At 37.6% G+C, this 17,172-nt stretch overlaps 1 protein-coding gene across 2 annotated transcripts in view; it reads right to left on the reverse strand.

The window, feature by feature from the left end:
• ZBTB11 (zinc finger and BTB domain containing 11) overlaps positions 1-17,172 on the reverse strand; it is a 33,962-nt gene that overhangs the window by 14,758 nt on the left and 2,032 nt on the right. For both annotated transcript variants that reach the window (XM_070790938.1, XM_019973363.2), the window contains exons 2-3: positions 7,258-7,493; positions 6,210-6,441 (exon numbers count right to left, since the gene is read on the reverse strand). In XM_070790938.1, the coding sequence (XP_070647039.1) occupies positions 6,210-6,441; positions 7,258-7,493 (468 nt within the window). The remainder of the gene's footprint in view (positions 1-6,209; positions 6,442-7,257; positions 7,494-17,172) is intronic.

Genomic DNA, 17,172 nt, shown 5'->3' on the forward strand with positions numbered 1-17,172 from the left:
TTTGTACAGCTTTTTAAGAGTCTCTTTATACAGCCCAATAAATACTCTTCTGTCTCCTTCTTACAACAGGTATTGTATTACACACACTTTACTGTGCCTTGCTTTTCTCATATGTAATAATTTATCTTAAGAGATCTTTTATTAAAAATGACAGAGGGCCAAAGCAAAGTTTAAAGCAAAGCAAAGTTTAAAAACTCATGTTTGCAGTATTTTTCAGTGTTGACTGAAGATACATAAAATCTGGTCCTTTTACATAGGCAAATAAGGGATAAACAAGTAACAGGCATACAAGGAAGCCTTAACCTATGAGATGTACTAGGAGTCCGGTTGAAAACTGGGGAGACTACACATCAACATGACTAACATCACTAATTCAGTCATTCCTAGGAAAGCTGATAATTAAGTTGCCTGAAGCCATATTAATACTGCTACAAATTATGAAATTAAGTTAATAAGCTTGAGGTAAGAAAGAGTATTTCTTAAAAAAAAAATGCACTTTGGTCTTTTACCTAGTACCTTTTTAATTTCTAAGTTGAAGTCAATCCAGAAGCATGGAAGAATACTGTTAAAATGATCATATTACCAAAAGAAATCTACAGATTAAATGCAATCCCTATTAAATTACTCATGACATTTTTCACAGTAGTAGAACAAATAAACCTACAATTTATAGGGAACCATAGAAGATCCAGAGTTGCCAAAGCAATCCTGAGTAAAAAAAACAAAGCAGGAGGGAGGCTTTAGACAATAAATACAATGCTACAGTAATTAAAATAGTTTGGTACTCACACAGAAACAAACATATGGATCAATGGAACAGAACAGAGAGCCCAAAATAAACCCAAAAACCTAGAGTTGATTAACCTTCAACAAAGGATCCAAGAATATGCAATAGGAAGAAGTCTCTTCAACAAAGGGTGTTGGGCATGTTGGAAAGCTACACGTAAATCAATGAAATCTGAATGCTCCTTCACATGATACACAAAAATAAACTCAAAATAGCTTAAAGACTTAAATATAAGACATGACACCATAAAAATCCTAAAAGAGACCATTGGCAAAACATTTCTTGACATAAATCATACCAACGTCTTCTTAGGTCAATCTCTCCAGGCAATAGACATAAAAGCAAAAATAAACAAATGGGACCTAATCAAACTTACAAACTTTGCACAGCAAAGGAAACCACAAACAAAAAGGAAAGGTAATCTATGGAATGGGAGAAAATATTAGCAAACGATGTGACCAACAACAGTTTAATCTTCAAAAAACACACAGCTCATACAACTTAACAGCATCAAGAAAACAAACAACCCAATCAAAAAATGGACAGAAGAACTAAATAAGACATTTCTCCAAAGAAGACACATAGATGGCCAATAGGCAGAAGAAAAGACAGTCAACACTGCCACTGTGGAAAACAATATGGAGGGTCCCCCCAAAATTAATAACACAGTTGTCACATGATCCATCAATCTCACTCCTGGGCATATCTCCAGACAAAACTATAATTCAAAAAGATACATGCACCTCTATATTCACAGCAGCATTATTTACAATAGCTAAGACATGGAAACAATCTAACTGTCCACTGACAGACTAATGGATAAAGAAGATGTGGTACACTCAGCCATTAATTGCAGCAACATGGATGGACCTAGCAATTATCATACCAAGTGAAATCAGAGAGATAAAGACAAATACTATATGGTATCACTTATACCTGGAATCTAAAATATGACACAAATGAACTTACCTACAAAACACAAATAGACACACAGAGAACAGACTTGTTGCCAATGGTAAGGGTAGTGGAGGAGGACCAGGGTGGGAGTTTGGGGTTAGCATATGAAAGCTATTATATAATAGGATGGGTAACAGCAAGGTCCTACTGTATAGCACAAGAAACTCACTATGCAGTGATAAACCATGAAGAAAAAGAATATTTTAAAAATATATATATAAAACAGAATCACTTTGCTGTACAGCAGAAATTAACACAACATTGTAATCAACCATACTTCAATTTAAAAAATTTGGTTCATAGGTAAGAAGGATTACTGGGCTTTTGTTTACTGAAGTACAGCAGACATACAGTATTACATGTTTCAGGGGTACAACAGTGTCCCACAATTTTTAAAGGTTATACTCCCACTTGTAGTTATTCCTTGTACTGTATAATATATCTTTGGAGTCAAGTATTCTTTAAGAGCAGTGCTGAGCAAACACCATTGATTGCTACTGACTAGACTCTCTGTAAAAATTAACTTACAGAAAAGTAATAGCAAGTGCAAATGAATTGTAAAAGAATAAGAAGTTATTTCTGTCAGGGTTGGAAAGGTAACTCCAAAACTTTATTGGTTTATTTCTCTATAGAGTATTAACCAATTTTTCATCCATCAGCAAATTCATTTTGAGCAAAGTCATTTCTCTGGTTGAAAGACAATATATACAATTCTTAGGAATTCTATACGAAGCAGTTTTAACATCGTACTGGTTTCTGCAATTAATTATATAAGACCTTGGACTATAGTATTTGCATAAGTTAAGTTTTTAACATTTAAAAATTATGTTTTGGCCAAAGGGTAAAGAAAGTTTTCCTGTAAACAGTGAGATAAGCAAATATTTTAGGTTCTGTGGACCACTGGTTTTTCTAGCAACTATTCAATTCCACCTTTGTAAATTCAAAAGCAGCCACAGACAATAAGCAAATGAATAGGTGTGGTTGTCTCAATAAAACTTTATTCACAAAAGTGGTCAGTGGGCCAAGATTTGGCATACAAGTTGTAGTTTGCCAGCTTCTTTTTCTTTTAAAGCCAGTAAAACTTTAGTAAAAAAAAAAAATTTTGAAATGAGAGAAAATGCACAAGGAATGAAAGAGAGATCTATAGTCACTGGAAGCATTTATAAAAGGATATAAAAAAATTCTACGCTGGGGCAGAGCTTCCTTGCCTGATAGCTGGCATCTCTTACAAACATCCTACACTAATAAATCTATTTCTTGCCTATCACTTTGCCTCTTGCTGAATTTCTTCTGCACTAAAAAATTGTTTTTTGTGCCAGAATTCCTTGGGAGTCCAGCGGTTGGGACTCTGAGCTTTCACTGTGGAGGGCCTGAGTTTTATCCCTGGTCCCAGAACTAAGATCCTGCAGGCTGCACAGCATGGCCAAAGTAAAAAAAATTGTGCCAATAAATCTGAAAATTTAGATGAAAGAGACATATTACAGCAAATACACAACCTTCTATAAATTACTCAAGATGAAACAGAAAATCTATAGAATAATTTCGTAACTATTAAATGTGTCAAAATTAGTAGCTAGAAATCTTGCCCCAAAGTCTACTACAGGCCAGTTAATTTTAGCCATCATTCTACCAAATATTGAAGAGATAAATCTAATTTCATAGTAACTACTTCAGTGAATGTAAAAATTGGAAGGAACACACAATTTGTAAGATTAAGCTGACACGACAAACTGTGAAAAAGAAAAATTACTCCTAAGTACAGATGCAAACAGTCTAACGTTAGTACTCTAAACCAGTTTGTACAAACCATTCTAAGCAGTTTGTACAAAATATGGTATGTTGTGACTAAAGTGGATTTATTTCAGGAATGAAAAACTGGGTTAACATTAGTAAACCCATGTAAAATTTCCCACATTAACAGAATGAAAAAGATGGTCTCAACAGACACAGAAAAAGTACAGTGGTAAGTCCACATTCATTTCAAAGGGAATTTCGTTAATGTTAAAGAGGGTAAAGGATTATCTATTTAAAACATTTACCAAACAATATATTTCACAGTAAAAAAACAAAAACACCTTTTCTTTAGAATGGGAATAAGTGAACTCTTTATCACTACCTCTATTCAACTGCTATTTTTTTTTTTTGAGGTTCTAAATGGCACTGTAAAGTAACAGGAAAAAGTTAAAAATATAAGGACTGGAAGGATAGAAACAAAACCATTACTATTAGCACATAATATATTTGTTTTATATGGAAAATCTCAAAGAATCTACAGGTAGATGTCTGAATGACTAAGGTAATTAAGCAGTACTACTGTATTTAATAATCAACAATTAATAAAAATAAATCAGAGATTATATAATTTTAAAAAATTATAATAGTATCAAAAAGTATAAACTACCTTAAAATAATCTAACAAAAGATGTGCAAGGGAGTTCTCTGGTGGTCCAGTGGCTGAGACTCCATGCCCTCAATGCAGGGGGCATGGGTTCGATACCATGGGTCAGGAAACTAGACCCCACATGTTCCAACTAAGTGTTCACATGACATAACTAACAGTCCCACAGGCCACAGCTAAGACCCAGAATAGCCAAATAAAGAAACAATTTTTTTTTAATGTGCAAGACTTTTATGGAAAAATATAAAACTTTATTAATTCAATATAATCCCTATCAAAATACATTTTTCTTCCTTTTGTGGAAGTAGATAGCCTGCTTTAAGTTTATGTGAAAGAGCAAAGGGCTATGAATAAGACTCACCAGAATAACAAAGGTGAAGATTTCCATTATTATTATAAAGATAAGGTAGACCAAGCAATAATAGGGGGGGAAGAGACAACCAACAGACTACAAAAAAATGTAGAATCAGTACCAAGCATGTGAACATTTGTTTTTTAAGAGAATTTGCATGGTGGATGGGTAGGAAGAGGAAGTTTTCAATAAATTCTGAGACAAGTTATCAAAATGGAAAAAAATGAAATCAAATATTTATCTCACACCATTAAAAAAATTCCAAACAGATTAAAAGTTAAATATGAATGAGAAACTATAAGACAATACATGAAAGTACCTTTATGACTGAGTAGGGAAGAAATTTTTGAAAGCATAAACAATGAATTCAACAATATTAAAGTAGGTAACAAGAAAACAGATGTACATTTTATCATTTTTAAATATTTACATATAATTAGTCTATTTAAAAATCAAAGATTTTAATAATGTCTGCTTCACTTGCTATTGCTATTTGCTGAACAAAATATAAAAATAAGCATATGGAATGAAGAATAACCGAGGTATTTTCCTGAAATAATAATAGGATGCTGTGCTGCAGTTATCTGGGAAGCAGAGATTTCATTTGCTATAAGCTGCTGAGAAACAAAAGAGCAGCATTCTTCTTTCTGCTTCAGATGCAAGGAAGATAAGGAAAAAATTTCAAAGCTAATATATCAAGACTACACTTGTGATAAGTTTTATTATTCAGATGGCCCAGAATAAGATGTATTTTCTCCTCTGAATCACCAAAGTAAATATCAAATCTAGAATGTAATGCTCCTCTATGCTTCATAAAAGCTCTTGTTCATCACTGTATCCCTAGAGCCTGGCCAGTTCCCTGCACAAAGTGGATACCTGAGAAATCTTTTTTAGTAATTAAACATACAGCTACTATTAAGAAAAAATATATGAATTTAACTCGCCAGAGTAAGATAGAAAAGGTTCAGTGGCTAACTAGGTGAATATTATATACCCGAATAAAGTCACTTTTTTGCTTTAGAAAGGGGAAATGACAGTTCACCCAGTGGCGTCACTTATTTAAGAGTTATAGCAAAGTAACAGTATAAGAAAATGTATAAATAAGGTTACCTATTTTAATGCTTCCTAAATTTTCATTTGTTGACTCCTAAGCCAATATATAAATTCTAGTGAGGCCAAAGGAAAGTCAAATTACTCATTTACAATAATAATGATAATTAAAAAAAAAAAAAGACACCTAGAATTCTGAGTATTCTATACTGACGTTATTATCAAATCTACATGAATGATGATTATTAACCTTAAAAAATGAAAAACAATAGACATATAGAAGTGTTTTATATGTCCAAAACATAAGATTCAGTCAGTCAATTTTAAAATAATATATTTATTTAGTGTAATAACTTTGGTGTAGTTACAGATTTCTCTCAAACTGTTTTAACAATGTAAATCACAGAAATTCTACTAGTGCTACCACTCTCTTGCCTAACAGGCAGTGGTAGGAAATGACAGGCTTTTCATATATCTACCTTGGAAACCTTTCTAAAAGGAAGGAGCTTACAGTTAAGCTTAGTCTGATGCTATAAATGGGCTTCTTCCACTTGAGCACAGATCCTAAGTTTGTAAGATACACACACCCTTTTTCCAGTATGTACTTATTAACAACGAGTATCAGAAAATTCTTACCAAAAAAGAAAAAAAAAGAAAATTCTTACCAGAAAGATCCACCACTGCCTCGTGACTGGAAACAGCTCCTTTCTCAATAAAAAGATCTCGAAAATATTCACTGTTAGCTGACAGAACAGATTTATGAGCTTTATACTCTTCTCCTTCAATTAACAAAGTAACGTCACAGAACTGGTTAGAGAGCCTCTGTTCATTCAGCTGTTTTAAGACAGCCTGACAATGTTTTGGAGAAGAACGTTTCACTACTCCTCTGGTGTCAACCTATCAAAATAAGTTGGAGACCAAGAGTTGCATTATATATCATTTGTATTCTCACCCTTAACAAAATTTAAAACAAGACACATTATTCATTTGTAAAAATTCCACTAATATGAATAGTCCAATATTCTTTATTACCTATGTATTTAAATAAAAAGATAAGTCGTACTCACCATCTTCCGCTATGTTCACTTTACTTGATCCAATGAAAACCTACATCTCATTTCCTACTGCCTCCTTTTATTGGTCAGAAATTTATCTGATAATGTAAGACATTAATGCAGGCAAAAAAACAAAGACCTAGCCAGTTTAAGTTTACCTTGCTGCATGACCCACAGACTGCTTCCAGAAATGTATTCTGTCTACCTGTACCAATACACCAATTAAAAAGACGAGGGGAGGAATAATTTAACAGCAAATCAACAAGTTACATTATAAGGAGAAACAACATGAAAATTTATGATTAAGGAAGAGGCAGTATTAGCGAACATTTAGCACCTGTACCTGGTGGCTCAGATAGTAAAAGAATCTGCCTGCAATGCAGGAGGGAGACCAGCGTTCCAGTCTGGAAGCTCCTCTGGAGAAGGAAATGGCAAGCCATTCCAGTACTCTTGTTTGGAGAATTCCATGGACAGAGGAGTGTGGTGGGCTACAGCCCATGGGGTGGCAAAGAGTCTGACAGAAGTGAGGACTAACACTTCAGCACATTTAACAGTGACAGTACCAACAGGGAAGCAGTTTTAGAGGTTCAAGAAAAAATACTATAAATACTAACACACTAGTTACAGATGTAAAAGCTGAATGGAAAGCTCCACTTACAAACACAAGTTCATGTTTGGATACTGGCTTCTTTTTCACAGGCTTGGATGCTGTAGTTGGAGGCGAAGTAAAGTTGCTCAGGTCATCCTCTGATTCATTACTTTCTTCCCCAGATTCAAGATCTAGTCCCAATTCTTCCAGCATTTCTGAAGCATCCGATATAGGACGCGAGCGATCTAGTTTCTCCTGGCATTTGCTACATTGTTTAATGTAATCTTTGACTTGCTTTAATATACCTACAATGAAATAAAAATTAACTAGTCAAATTCGATACTGCTGTCATTTGAAAACTAACGATTACACTAATTATTTAATCTTTGTACACTAATGCATATTCAAGTGCATGTGTACAGACACACACATACCCATAAAGTATGTAGAGTGAACATTTTAAGATACATTTTTTTCTTCAAAGATATGTTATAAATGACAATCTGTTTCCATGCTGACAGACTGCTTTGTTGTTTACTCTTACCACGCATTTACTCATCATAAAAGGATTATGCAGCACCGCCCATTTCCACTTCAGATTCAACTCACTTATGCAATAGGAACTATATGAAATTGTCAATATTCAACTGCTTTGACTGAGCAACTTCACTTTCACTTTTCACTTTCATGCACTGGAGAAGGAAATGGCAACCCACTCCAGTGTTCTTGCCTGGAGAATCCCAGGGACGGGGGAGCCTGGTGGGCTGCCATCTATAGGGTCGCACAGAGTCGGACATGACTAACTCGACTTAGCAGCTGCAGCCCTTTATAAACAGTAATACTGTGGCTCATACTAATGACACCCCACTCTATGAACATGAGCCCTGACCATGCCTTGGTCAGTGGAATATGAACGGACATGATGAATGTCATGTGTTATCAGAAGCTTTAATTCCCTGTCCCCTCAAAGGACATTCAAGTGCATGTGTACTTGAATGTGTCCTGGAACATGCTATATGCCAGGGGGATAATGTCCTTTACCCTGAACTGCAGATGAAAAAAAACAGGTGGAGCCAATCTGCAACCTGTACAGGATCACAACCAAAACTTGTAATGGGTGTAAAATCTCATCTTTGAAAGCAGAGATCTTAGGGTTTTATTAAATAACAGTATACACAATCTTTGAACTGTGGTGTTGGAGAAGACTCTTGAGAGTTCCTTGGACTGCAAGGAAATCAAACTGGCCAATCCTCAAGGAAATCAATCCTGAATACTCATTGGAAGGACTGATGCTAAAGCTTCAATATGTTGGCCACCTGATGCAAAGAGCCGACTCATAGGAAAAGACACTGATGCTGGAAAAGATTGAAGGCAGGAGGAGAAGGAGATGACAGAGGATGAGATGGTTGGATGGCATCACTGACTCGACGGACGTGAGTTTGAGCAGGCTCCAGGAGATTGTGAAGGACAGGGAAGCCTGCGTGCTGCAGTCCATGGGGTTGCAAAGAGAGGGACATGACTGAGCAACTGAACAACAATACACAATCTAACAAAAGTTGATTATACACAAACCATTCACAAAACCCTATTTTACATTTCAATTTCCAACTCAGCATGCTGGGGGGTTCAGGGAAGAGTAGGAAGCAGGGAGGAATACTTTACATGCATACATACCCTCTCCATCATACTTGTTAAGGGAGGACCACCAATTACTTGTCATTCTACATACAAGGAAAATGAAGCCCTAAAAGTTAAGTCACCTCTAGTAAACTACGTAAGTCTGCCCCGAGAAGCCATGTGGTTTTCAGGACATGCTATGTACCCTGAAACATTGAGCCAGGATGCTATTTATCCATCCCTATGGCAGAAACTTCTCCCATAAACCCCAAGTAAAACGCAAATGAAAAGATTTGTTACCTAAAATGATACAGAAAGTGAAAAGTGGAAGTCACTCAGTTGTGTCTGATTCTTTGTGACCCCATGGACTATACAGTCCATGGAATTCTCCAGGCCAGAATACTGGAGTGGATAGCCTTTCCCTTCTCCAGGGGATCTTCCTAAACCAGGGATCAAACCCAGGTCTCCTGCATTGCACACAGATTCTTTACCAGCTGAGCCACCAGGGAAGCCTTATATTGTAAATTCCTGAAAAGAGTTTCAAAATGACAAATTATACTAAGTTCCTTGAATTTCAACTTTCACATAGTAGTTGAGTAAATTTCTCAAACTGTATTTGAGAAATTTAGTAAATATGTTTCCCACACTTACTAAAAAAAAGAAAAGTATACACTGGAAGAATAAATTCAGAAAATTATACTGATTTTATAGCTATACAAATGAATTTCATCATATTAGAAGCTGAGTTCTACAGTAACCTGTTAACATAGAAATCTGCCCAATTTATTTGTTCACCACCCCCCCACTCAGAATATATCAAGAAATATTAGTTAAATCAACTTTTATAAGAAAGGTATTTATATGTGCACAAATAAGAGAAGAACAGAGTTCTTATAGTCTAGTTTCTGAAAATATTAAAGTCAATAATAAATCTACACCTGTATTAGCTATAGCAAGCAAGTTTTAACAGATTGATAATAAATGGGTTGAAATGAAACATTTCTGAGGATGAGTGGCTATGATGGCTGCACAACAATGTGAACAGTGTGCATTTAATGTCACTGAACTGTACACTTACAAAAGCTTAGAGTGGTAAAAGAACCCATGGGTATGTGAGTGGGAGAAGAAACAGGTAAGAGAATATATATATATATTTCTAAGTAAGAACCATACTAGTAAATAAAGAGCTGCTCTGGAAATCTCCAAGTCCAAAATAAAGATGACAAGAAGAAACAGCTTTCTTCTAATTAACTTTGGTTGTATTTCTAAAAAATTTTACAATGCTACACAGTTCAGCATATTCTGCATACAGCAGACATTAATCAAACTAAAACCAGTTGAGTTCAAACCACTGGAGAAATTACACAGAAAGCATATGAACAAAAAGAAAACTACTGGGGCTTCCCTGGTGGTCCAGTGGTTGAGAATCTGTCTTCCAAAGAAGGGGAATCAGGTTAGATCCCTGGCTGTGGAACTGAGATTCCACAGGTGCCAGGGAATGAAGGCGGCGCTCCACAATTAGAGAGCCCACACACCACAAGAAGACCCAGTGCAGCCAAGATAAAAATTAAAGAAGAATGAAAAATACAAGGAGAAGTTCCACACACACAAAAAATGATTAATTACTATATTAGAGTGGGTCAGTTGTCCAAATAAATAATCCTGTTTCACAGGTCCTTTAACTCAAGTGTTGGTGTTCTGATGGGATCATTTCAAATCCAGCCTTACAGATTCAGGAACTTGATCTCTGGAGCTTGCCTAGAGCTGATTAAGCTGAAAGAATCTGACTCAAATTAATCACTGAAGAGACATTAACATATTTGAGTATTTTCATTTTGAGACTGGGTAATTACAAGGGGCAGAAAACTACTTAATGCAGGAAAATTAGAATCCACTGACCAGCTTTTTGACCATGTTCCAAGTTACTAACCTCTCTGTGCCTGTGTGTTAATCACCATATGCAAAATGGGGATAAGAGCACTTACCTCACAGAATGTCACAGTGATAAAATACTAATATTTCTAAGTCACTTTGAACAGTGTCTGATATAAGTTAACTACTACTACTACTACATAAGTGTTAGAAAGTGCTCAAAGGTCAACTTTTCTGGTACCTTGAAAATCTCTACATAAAATACCAGATGAGCATTAAGAGGTTCTTTACTGAGCCCAGTGGGTAAATGACCTCTGATAAAAACAACCTGAAGAACAGTTTCTCACTCAATCTCAGTTGTTCTCAGTCTCAACAGTGTAGACATTTTGGGCCAGATGCTTCTTGATGGGGGGCAGGGAGAAGTTGCAGGGAGAAGTTAAGTAGGCTGTCCTGTCCTGCATACTGTGAAATGTTTAGGAGCATCCCTGCCTCTACCCAACCAGAGGTCAGTCAATAGCCACCCCACAAACACCACCACCAGTTACCACAACCCAAATTCTCTGGACATAGATGTTCTTTAGGAGGCAAAATTGTGCAGGGTTGAGGACCACTGCTCTAGAAATCTACCAGAATGAACAATCTGCTCCTGTCAACTGTTCAAGAACCTCTCCCCTCCCCATCAGTGGTGAGGCCCAGAGTATTGGCTCCTATTTCTAGCTCCTTCCTGTATTAGTCACTCAGGTTTGTTTGTTTTTTTCTTCAAAGTTACAAAATAGTTACAGCTGTATTTACCTAGACCCAGTTCTTGATGGGTTTTCAAGGATTACACCCTCTTTTTCTAGATTAGATAATGGCAGCATTGATTTATCCTCATAGAACAAGTCAGTTCTTTGGGTAGGAAGCTCTGCCTATAGCTAATTTAACCTATTACATGATTTTGCTAGCTTAATCTTTTTTTCTATTAATTCAATTTTTTTCTTAACATTCTGCATTAACTGTAGATCCCCATGAGTCAGCATTTGACAGAGTCAGGGGAGTCATTTATTTTGAAACTCCAGCATACGATTACAATACAGAATAAAATAAAGGGGTGAGAAGACAATTATATCTATTAACATTTTACATTCTTAAATAAATTTGCTATATGTCAACATTAGACATTCAGTCAGAGTTTTTCACTGTGCTAAACAACTGAAGTTGCTACAAACTGGCCCAAGTACCAGGTTATAATGGCAGTGTTTATGAGGGCAGCATTCTGGAAAAAGCAGCATAATTAATGAATTCCAGTAAACTATCCTTGACTGTGAAATAGTTTTCTTCTTGGCATCTACACTGATCAAATCTTACTCAGTTCAGTTCAGTTCAGTCGCTCAGTCATGTCCGACTATTTGCGACCACATGAATTGCAGCGCGCCAGGCCTCCCTGTCCATCACCAACTCCCAGAGTTCACTCAGACTCACATCCATCGAGTCAGTGATGCCATCCAGCCATCTCATCCTCTGTCGTCCCCTTCTCCTGCCCCCAATCCCTCCCAGCATCAGAGTCTTTTCCAATGAGTCAACTCTTCGAATGAGGTGGCCAAAGTACTGGAGTTTCAGCTTTAGCATCATTCCTTCCAAAGAAATCCCAGGGCTGATCTCCTTCAGAATGGACTGGTTGGATCTCCTTGCAGTCCAAGGGACTCTCAAGAGTCTTCTCCAACACCACAGTTCAAGAGCAATAATCCTTCGGCGCTCAGCCTTCTTCACAGTCCAACTCCCACATCCATACATGACCACTGGAAAAACCATAGCCTTGACTAGACGAACCTTTGTTGGCAAAGTAATGTCTCTGCTTTTCAATATACTATCTAGGTTGGTCATAACTTTTCTTTCAAGGAGTAAGCGTCTTTTAATTTCATGGCTGCAATCACCATCTGTAGTGATTCTGGAGCTCAAAAAAATAAAGTCTGACACTGTTTCCCCATCTATTTCCCATGAAGTGATGGGACCAGATGCCATGATCTTTGCTTTCTGAATGTTGAGCTTTAGGCCAACTTTTTCACTCTACACTTTCATTCATCAAGAGGCTTTTTAGTTCCTCTTCACTTTCTGCCATAAGGGTGGTGTCATCTGCATATCTGAGGTTATTGATATTTCTCCCAGCAATCTTGATTCTAGCTTGCGCTTCATCCAGCCCAGCATTTCTCATGATATACTCTGCATATAAGTTAAATAGCAGGGTGACAATATACAGCCTTGACGTACTCCTTTTCCTATTTTGAACAAGTCTGTTGTTCTATGTCCAGTTCTAACTGTTGCTTCCTGACCTGCATACAAATTTCTCAAGAGGCAGGTCAGGTGGTCTGGTATTCCCATCTCTTTCAGAATTTTCCACAGTTTATTGTGATCCACACAGTCAAAGGCTTTGACATAGTCAATAAAGCACAAATAGATGTTTTTCTGAACTCTCTTGCTTTTTCCGTGATCCAGTGGATGTTGGCAATTTGGTCTCTGGCTCCTTTGCCTTTTCTAAAACCAGCTTGAACATCTGGAAGTTCACGGTTCACGTATTGCTGAAGCCTGGCTTGGAGAATTTTGAGCATTACTTTACTAGCATGTGAGATGAGTGCAACTGTGCGGTAGTTTGAGCATTCTTAGGCATTGCCTTTCTTTGGGACAGAGATTGGAATGAAAACTGACCTTTACCAGTCCTGTGGCCACTGCTGAGTTTTCCAAATTTGCTGGCATATTGAGTGCAGCACTTTCACAGCATCATCTTTTAGGATTGGAAATAGCTCAACTGCAATTCCATTACCTCTACTAGCTTTGTTCGTAGTGATGCTTTCTAAGGCCCACTTGACTTCACATTCCAGGATGTCTGGCTCTAGGTGAGTGATCACACCATCGTGATTATCTGGGTCATGAGGATCTTTTTTGTACAGTTCTTCTGTGTACTCTTGCCACCTCTTCTTAATATCTTCTGCTTCTGTTAGGTCCATACCATTTCTGTTCTTTATCTAGCCCATCTTTGCCTGAAATGTTCCCTTGGTAGCTCTAATTTTCTTGAAGAGATCTCTAGTCTTTCCCATTCCTTTGTTTTCCTCTATTTCTTTGCATTGATCGCTGAGGAAGGCTTTCTTATCTCGTCTTGCTATTCTTTGGAACTCTGCATTCAGATGCTCATATCTTTCCTTTTCTCCTTTGCTTTTTGCTTCTCTTCTTTTCACAGCTACTTGTAAGGCCTCCCCAGACAGCCATTTTGCTTTTTTGCATTTCTTTTCCATGGGGATGGTCTTGATCCCTGTCTCCTGTACAATGTCACGAACCTCTGTCCACAGTTCATCAGGCACTCTATCAGATCTAGACCCTAAAATCTATTTCTCACTTCCACTGTATAATCTTAAGGGATTTGATTTAGGTCATACCTGAATGGTCTAGTGGTTTTCCCTACTTTCTTCAATTTCAGTCTGAATTTGGCAATAAGGAGTTCATGATCTGAGCCACAGTCAGCTCCTGGTCTTGTTTTTGTTGACTGTATAGAGCTTCTCCATCTTTGGCTGCAAAGAATATAATCAATCTGATTTCGGTGTTGACCATCTGGTGATGTCCATGTGTAGAGTCTTCTCTAGTTTTGTTGGAAGAGGGTGTTTGCTATGACCAGTGCATTTTCTTGGCAAACCTTGGCAAAATTAGTCTTTGCCCTGCTTCATTCCGTATTCCAAGGCCAAATTTGCCTGTGACTCCAGGTGTTTCTTGACTTCCTACTTTTGCATTCCAGCCCCCTATAATGAAAAGGATATCTTTTTTGGGGTGTTAGTTCTAAAATGTCTTGTAGGTCTTCATAGAACTGTTCAACTTCAGCTTCTTCAGCATTACTGGTTGGGGTATAGACTTGGATTACTGTAATATTCAATGGTTCGCCTTGGAAACAAACAGAGATCATTCTGTCGTCTCTGTCATTCATTCCAAATCTTATTAGCCCAGATAGTCTACAGGACTTAGAATATAAATCTGAGAGTCCATTTGCAGTGTATGACACATTAAAAACTAATAATTAAAAATATCTGTTTTAACAATATTAGTTCCAGGTCTAAGGATGTTGATTTTTCTCTATATATAGTTTTGTTAATTTCTTTTTTCTTTTTAGCTGCCCTGAGGGGCATGCTGGATCTTAGTTCCCTAAGCAGAGAACCGCTGGACTATCATGGAAGTCCCTAGTGTTGTTAATTTTAATAGACTTATAGTAAACAAATAAACAAGCAAAGTGTTCATGTAAGAAACATCAAAATGAATAGCTAATAATCAAAAGCAAACTCTTCTGATACTTATTGACTATGAATTCTCATATTAATAAGAAAAAAAAATGAGATAAAATAGTATGATAAACTCATTACATGTTAACAAAAATAGCATTTATATGAAAAATACTATTTACCAAAACATAAAAAAATTAGTGAGAAAAGCAGTGCTACTTTATAGTTTTGCCTTTTTAAAGTGTCGTTTAACAAAAGACACGATCATATATGCATTCAATATAATGCCATAAAGCACATGTGATATAGTCTTCGGAGAACTCCACTGTATACTCCTGAGAGAATGAGTGAAAAGGAAAATGATACCTTAGTATTATGAACATAATTTTGACTTTGGGGATTCTCTTAAAGGATCTCAGAGCCTCTGAGTTCTGCAGTTTAGTACAAAACTTAAGAGAACAGCTGTCTGGACATTCAAGGACTTCAAAATTCTACACAACCGTCAATGTATTTCTTATTTTAAAAAAACGAACATAAACACAGTCTCAGGAGTTTTTGTCTTTTAAGACACTGCATACTAAAAAAACCAAAATACTGGATTAGCTATCACTCACAGATAATCAATTTAGGGAAGAAAATTCTGAACATTAAACTCCATTTAGCATCATATAATAGTAAAGTCTGAAATCCCAAAGGTCAGCTCCTAGTGCTTTTGATTTTCCCATCTGCAATACAGAGACATAAATGTTTCCAATTTACATGGTCTGATGAAGCTTAATAGGTGACAGGGCTTCCCAGGTGGCGCAAAAGTAAAGAATCCGCCTGCCAATGCAGGGGAGGCAAGAGAAACCGGCTGGATCTCTGGGTTGGGAGGATACCCTGGAATAGAGAATGACAACACACTCCAGAAATCTTGCCTGAAAAATTGCATGGACAGAGCAGCCTAGCGGGTACAGTCCATGGGGTCACAACGAGTCGGACACAACTGAACACATATACACAAATATGTGAAGATAAGTGCTCAGCACTATACTTGCATGTAAAAACTTGACCTGTCTTTTCTTCAGCTGTAATTATGTTAACATGCCATAAAAATATTAAACCTGAGACCTTTGTTCTATCTCTAAACAAATCAATCTTAACAAACTGCAGCATTTACTTATTATTCCTTCACAGTTGTGTCTCTTTACAGGAACTCAATTTAGATATTGGTTTAAAATGTAATATAAATTAAGGGAAAGCATTTTAGAACATACAGCTGGACTGTTCTTGAAAACACGAAAGCAGCAAAACGAAATATTTAACAAATTTCATAAACTGAAAAGAACTTCGAGAAACTATTCAGTAGTCGAACTTCCTAACTCACAGGTAAGTTACGGTAAATTCATTTCTGTAGAGCCATACGGAATCCTTCCTAACAAAACCTCTTCTATAGGCCTGCAAACTTTTATTAATGATAACCAAACAGTCTGAATACTCATCAACTTTTTGGAGAGGGCGGTAAAAAACAACCAACCAACGGTCCTTTCTCTCCTTTCCTAACCTGGCTCCCAAGGAATTAAACTTAAAGCCACACTCCCCCGGACCAGAACAATCACAGAAACCGCATCTTTTCTGGGTTGACGTAGTGCCTCAGTTTCCAAAGCGCTCTTCCCAATATCAGAGAGAAGGACATTAAAATATCCAGAATTGAGAGCATCTATTACATTCCTATCCTAAAAACTAGGCTCAAATGATTGGTTCAACAGTCACTCGAAATCACTGCTGCACACAATTGCATGATTCCTTATTCACGCCGCGGTATAGCACAATCATGAACCCTGGTAAGTAGGTCCGCAAAACCTCAAGTTCACTGGCCGACAAGCTAGGGGAAGGCATCGCAGAAAGCGGCTGGGCTGGGGGCAGACCGTGCTACCCCCAAACCACCAGCGTAAACAAGAGCTTAAAGCGCAGCATCCGCAACCGCCGCCCAGAAGCTTCTGCTAAGAAGGACCCGCCCCATCCCGCGCGGCCGAAGGAGGCGGGCCCAAGGCAGCCCGCGCGTCCCGGCCCCTCCCCGCTGCTGGTCCGGCCCCCGGGGAAGCCCCCTTCGCCCCACCCAGGCCAGGGCCCGCCCCCAGCTTCCCCGGCCTCCTTCCTGTGGGAAGTGCGGCTCCTTTCGCGTCCCCCACCCTCTGGGCTATGCCTGGCGGGCGCTTAGCCGCCGGGCACAGGTTAGGCTAGATAGGTTAGTGGAGTCCGCGGGGAGGCTGCGGGGAAC

The sequence above is a fragment of the Bos indicus genome, chromosome 1, assembly GCF_029378745.1.
Source record: "Bos indicus isolate NIAB-ARS_2022 breed Sahiwal x Tharparkar chromosome 1, NIAB-ARS_B.indTharparkar_mat_pri_1.0, whole genome shotgun sequence".
Taxonomy (NCBI): Eukaryota; Metazoa; Chordata; class Mammalia; order Artiodactyla; family Bovidae; genus Bos; species Bos indicus.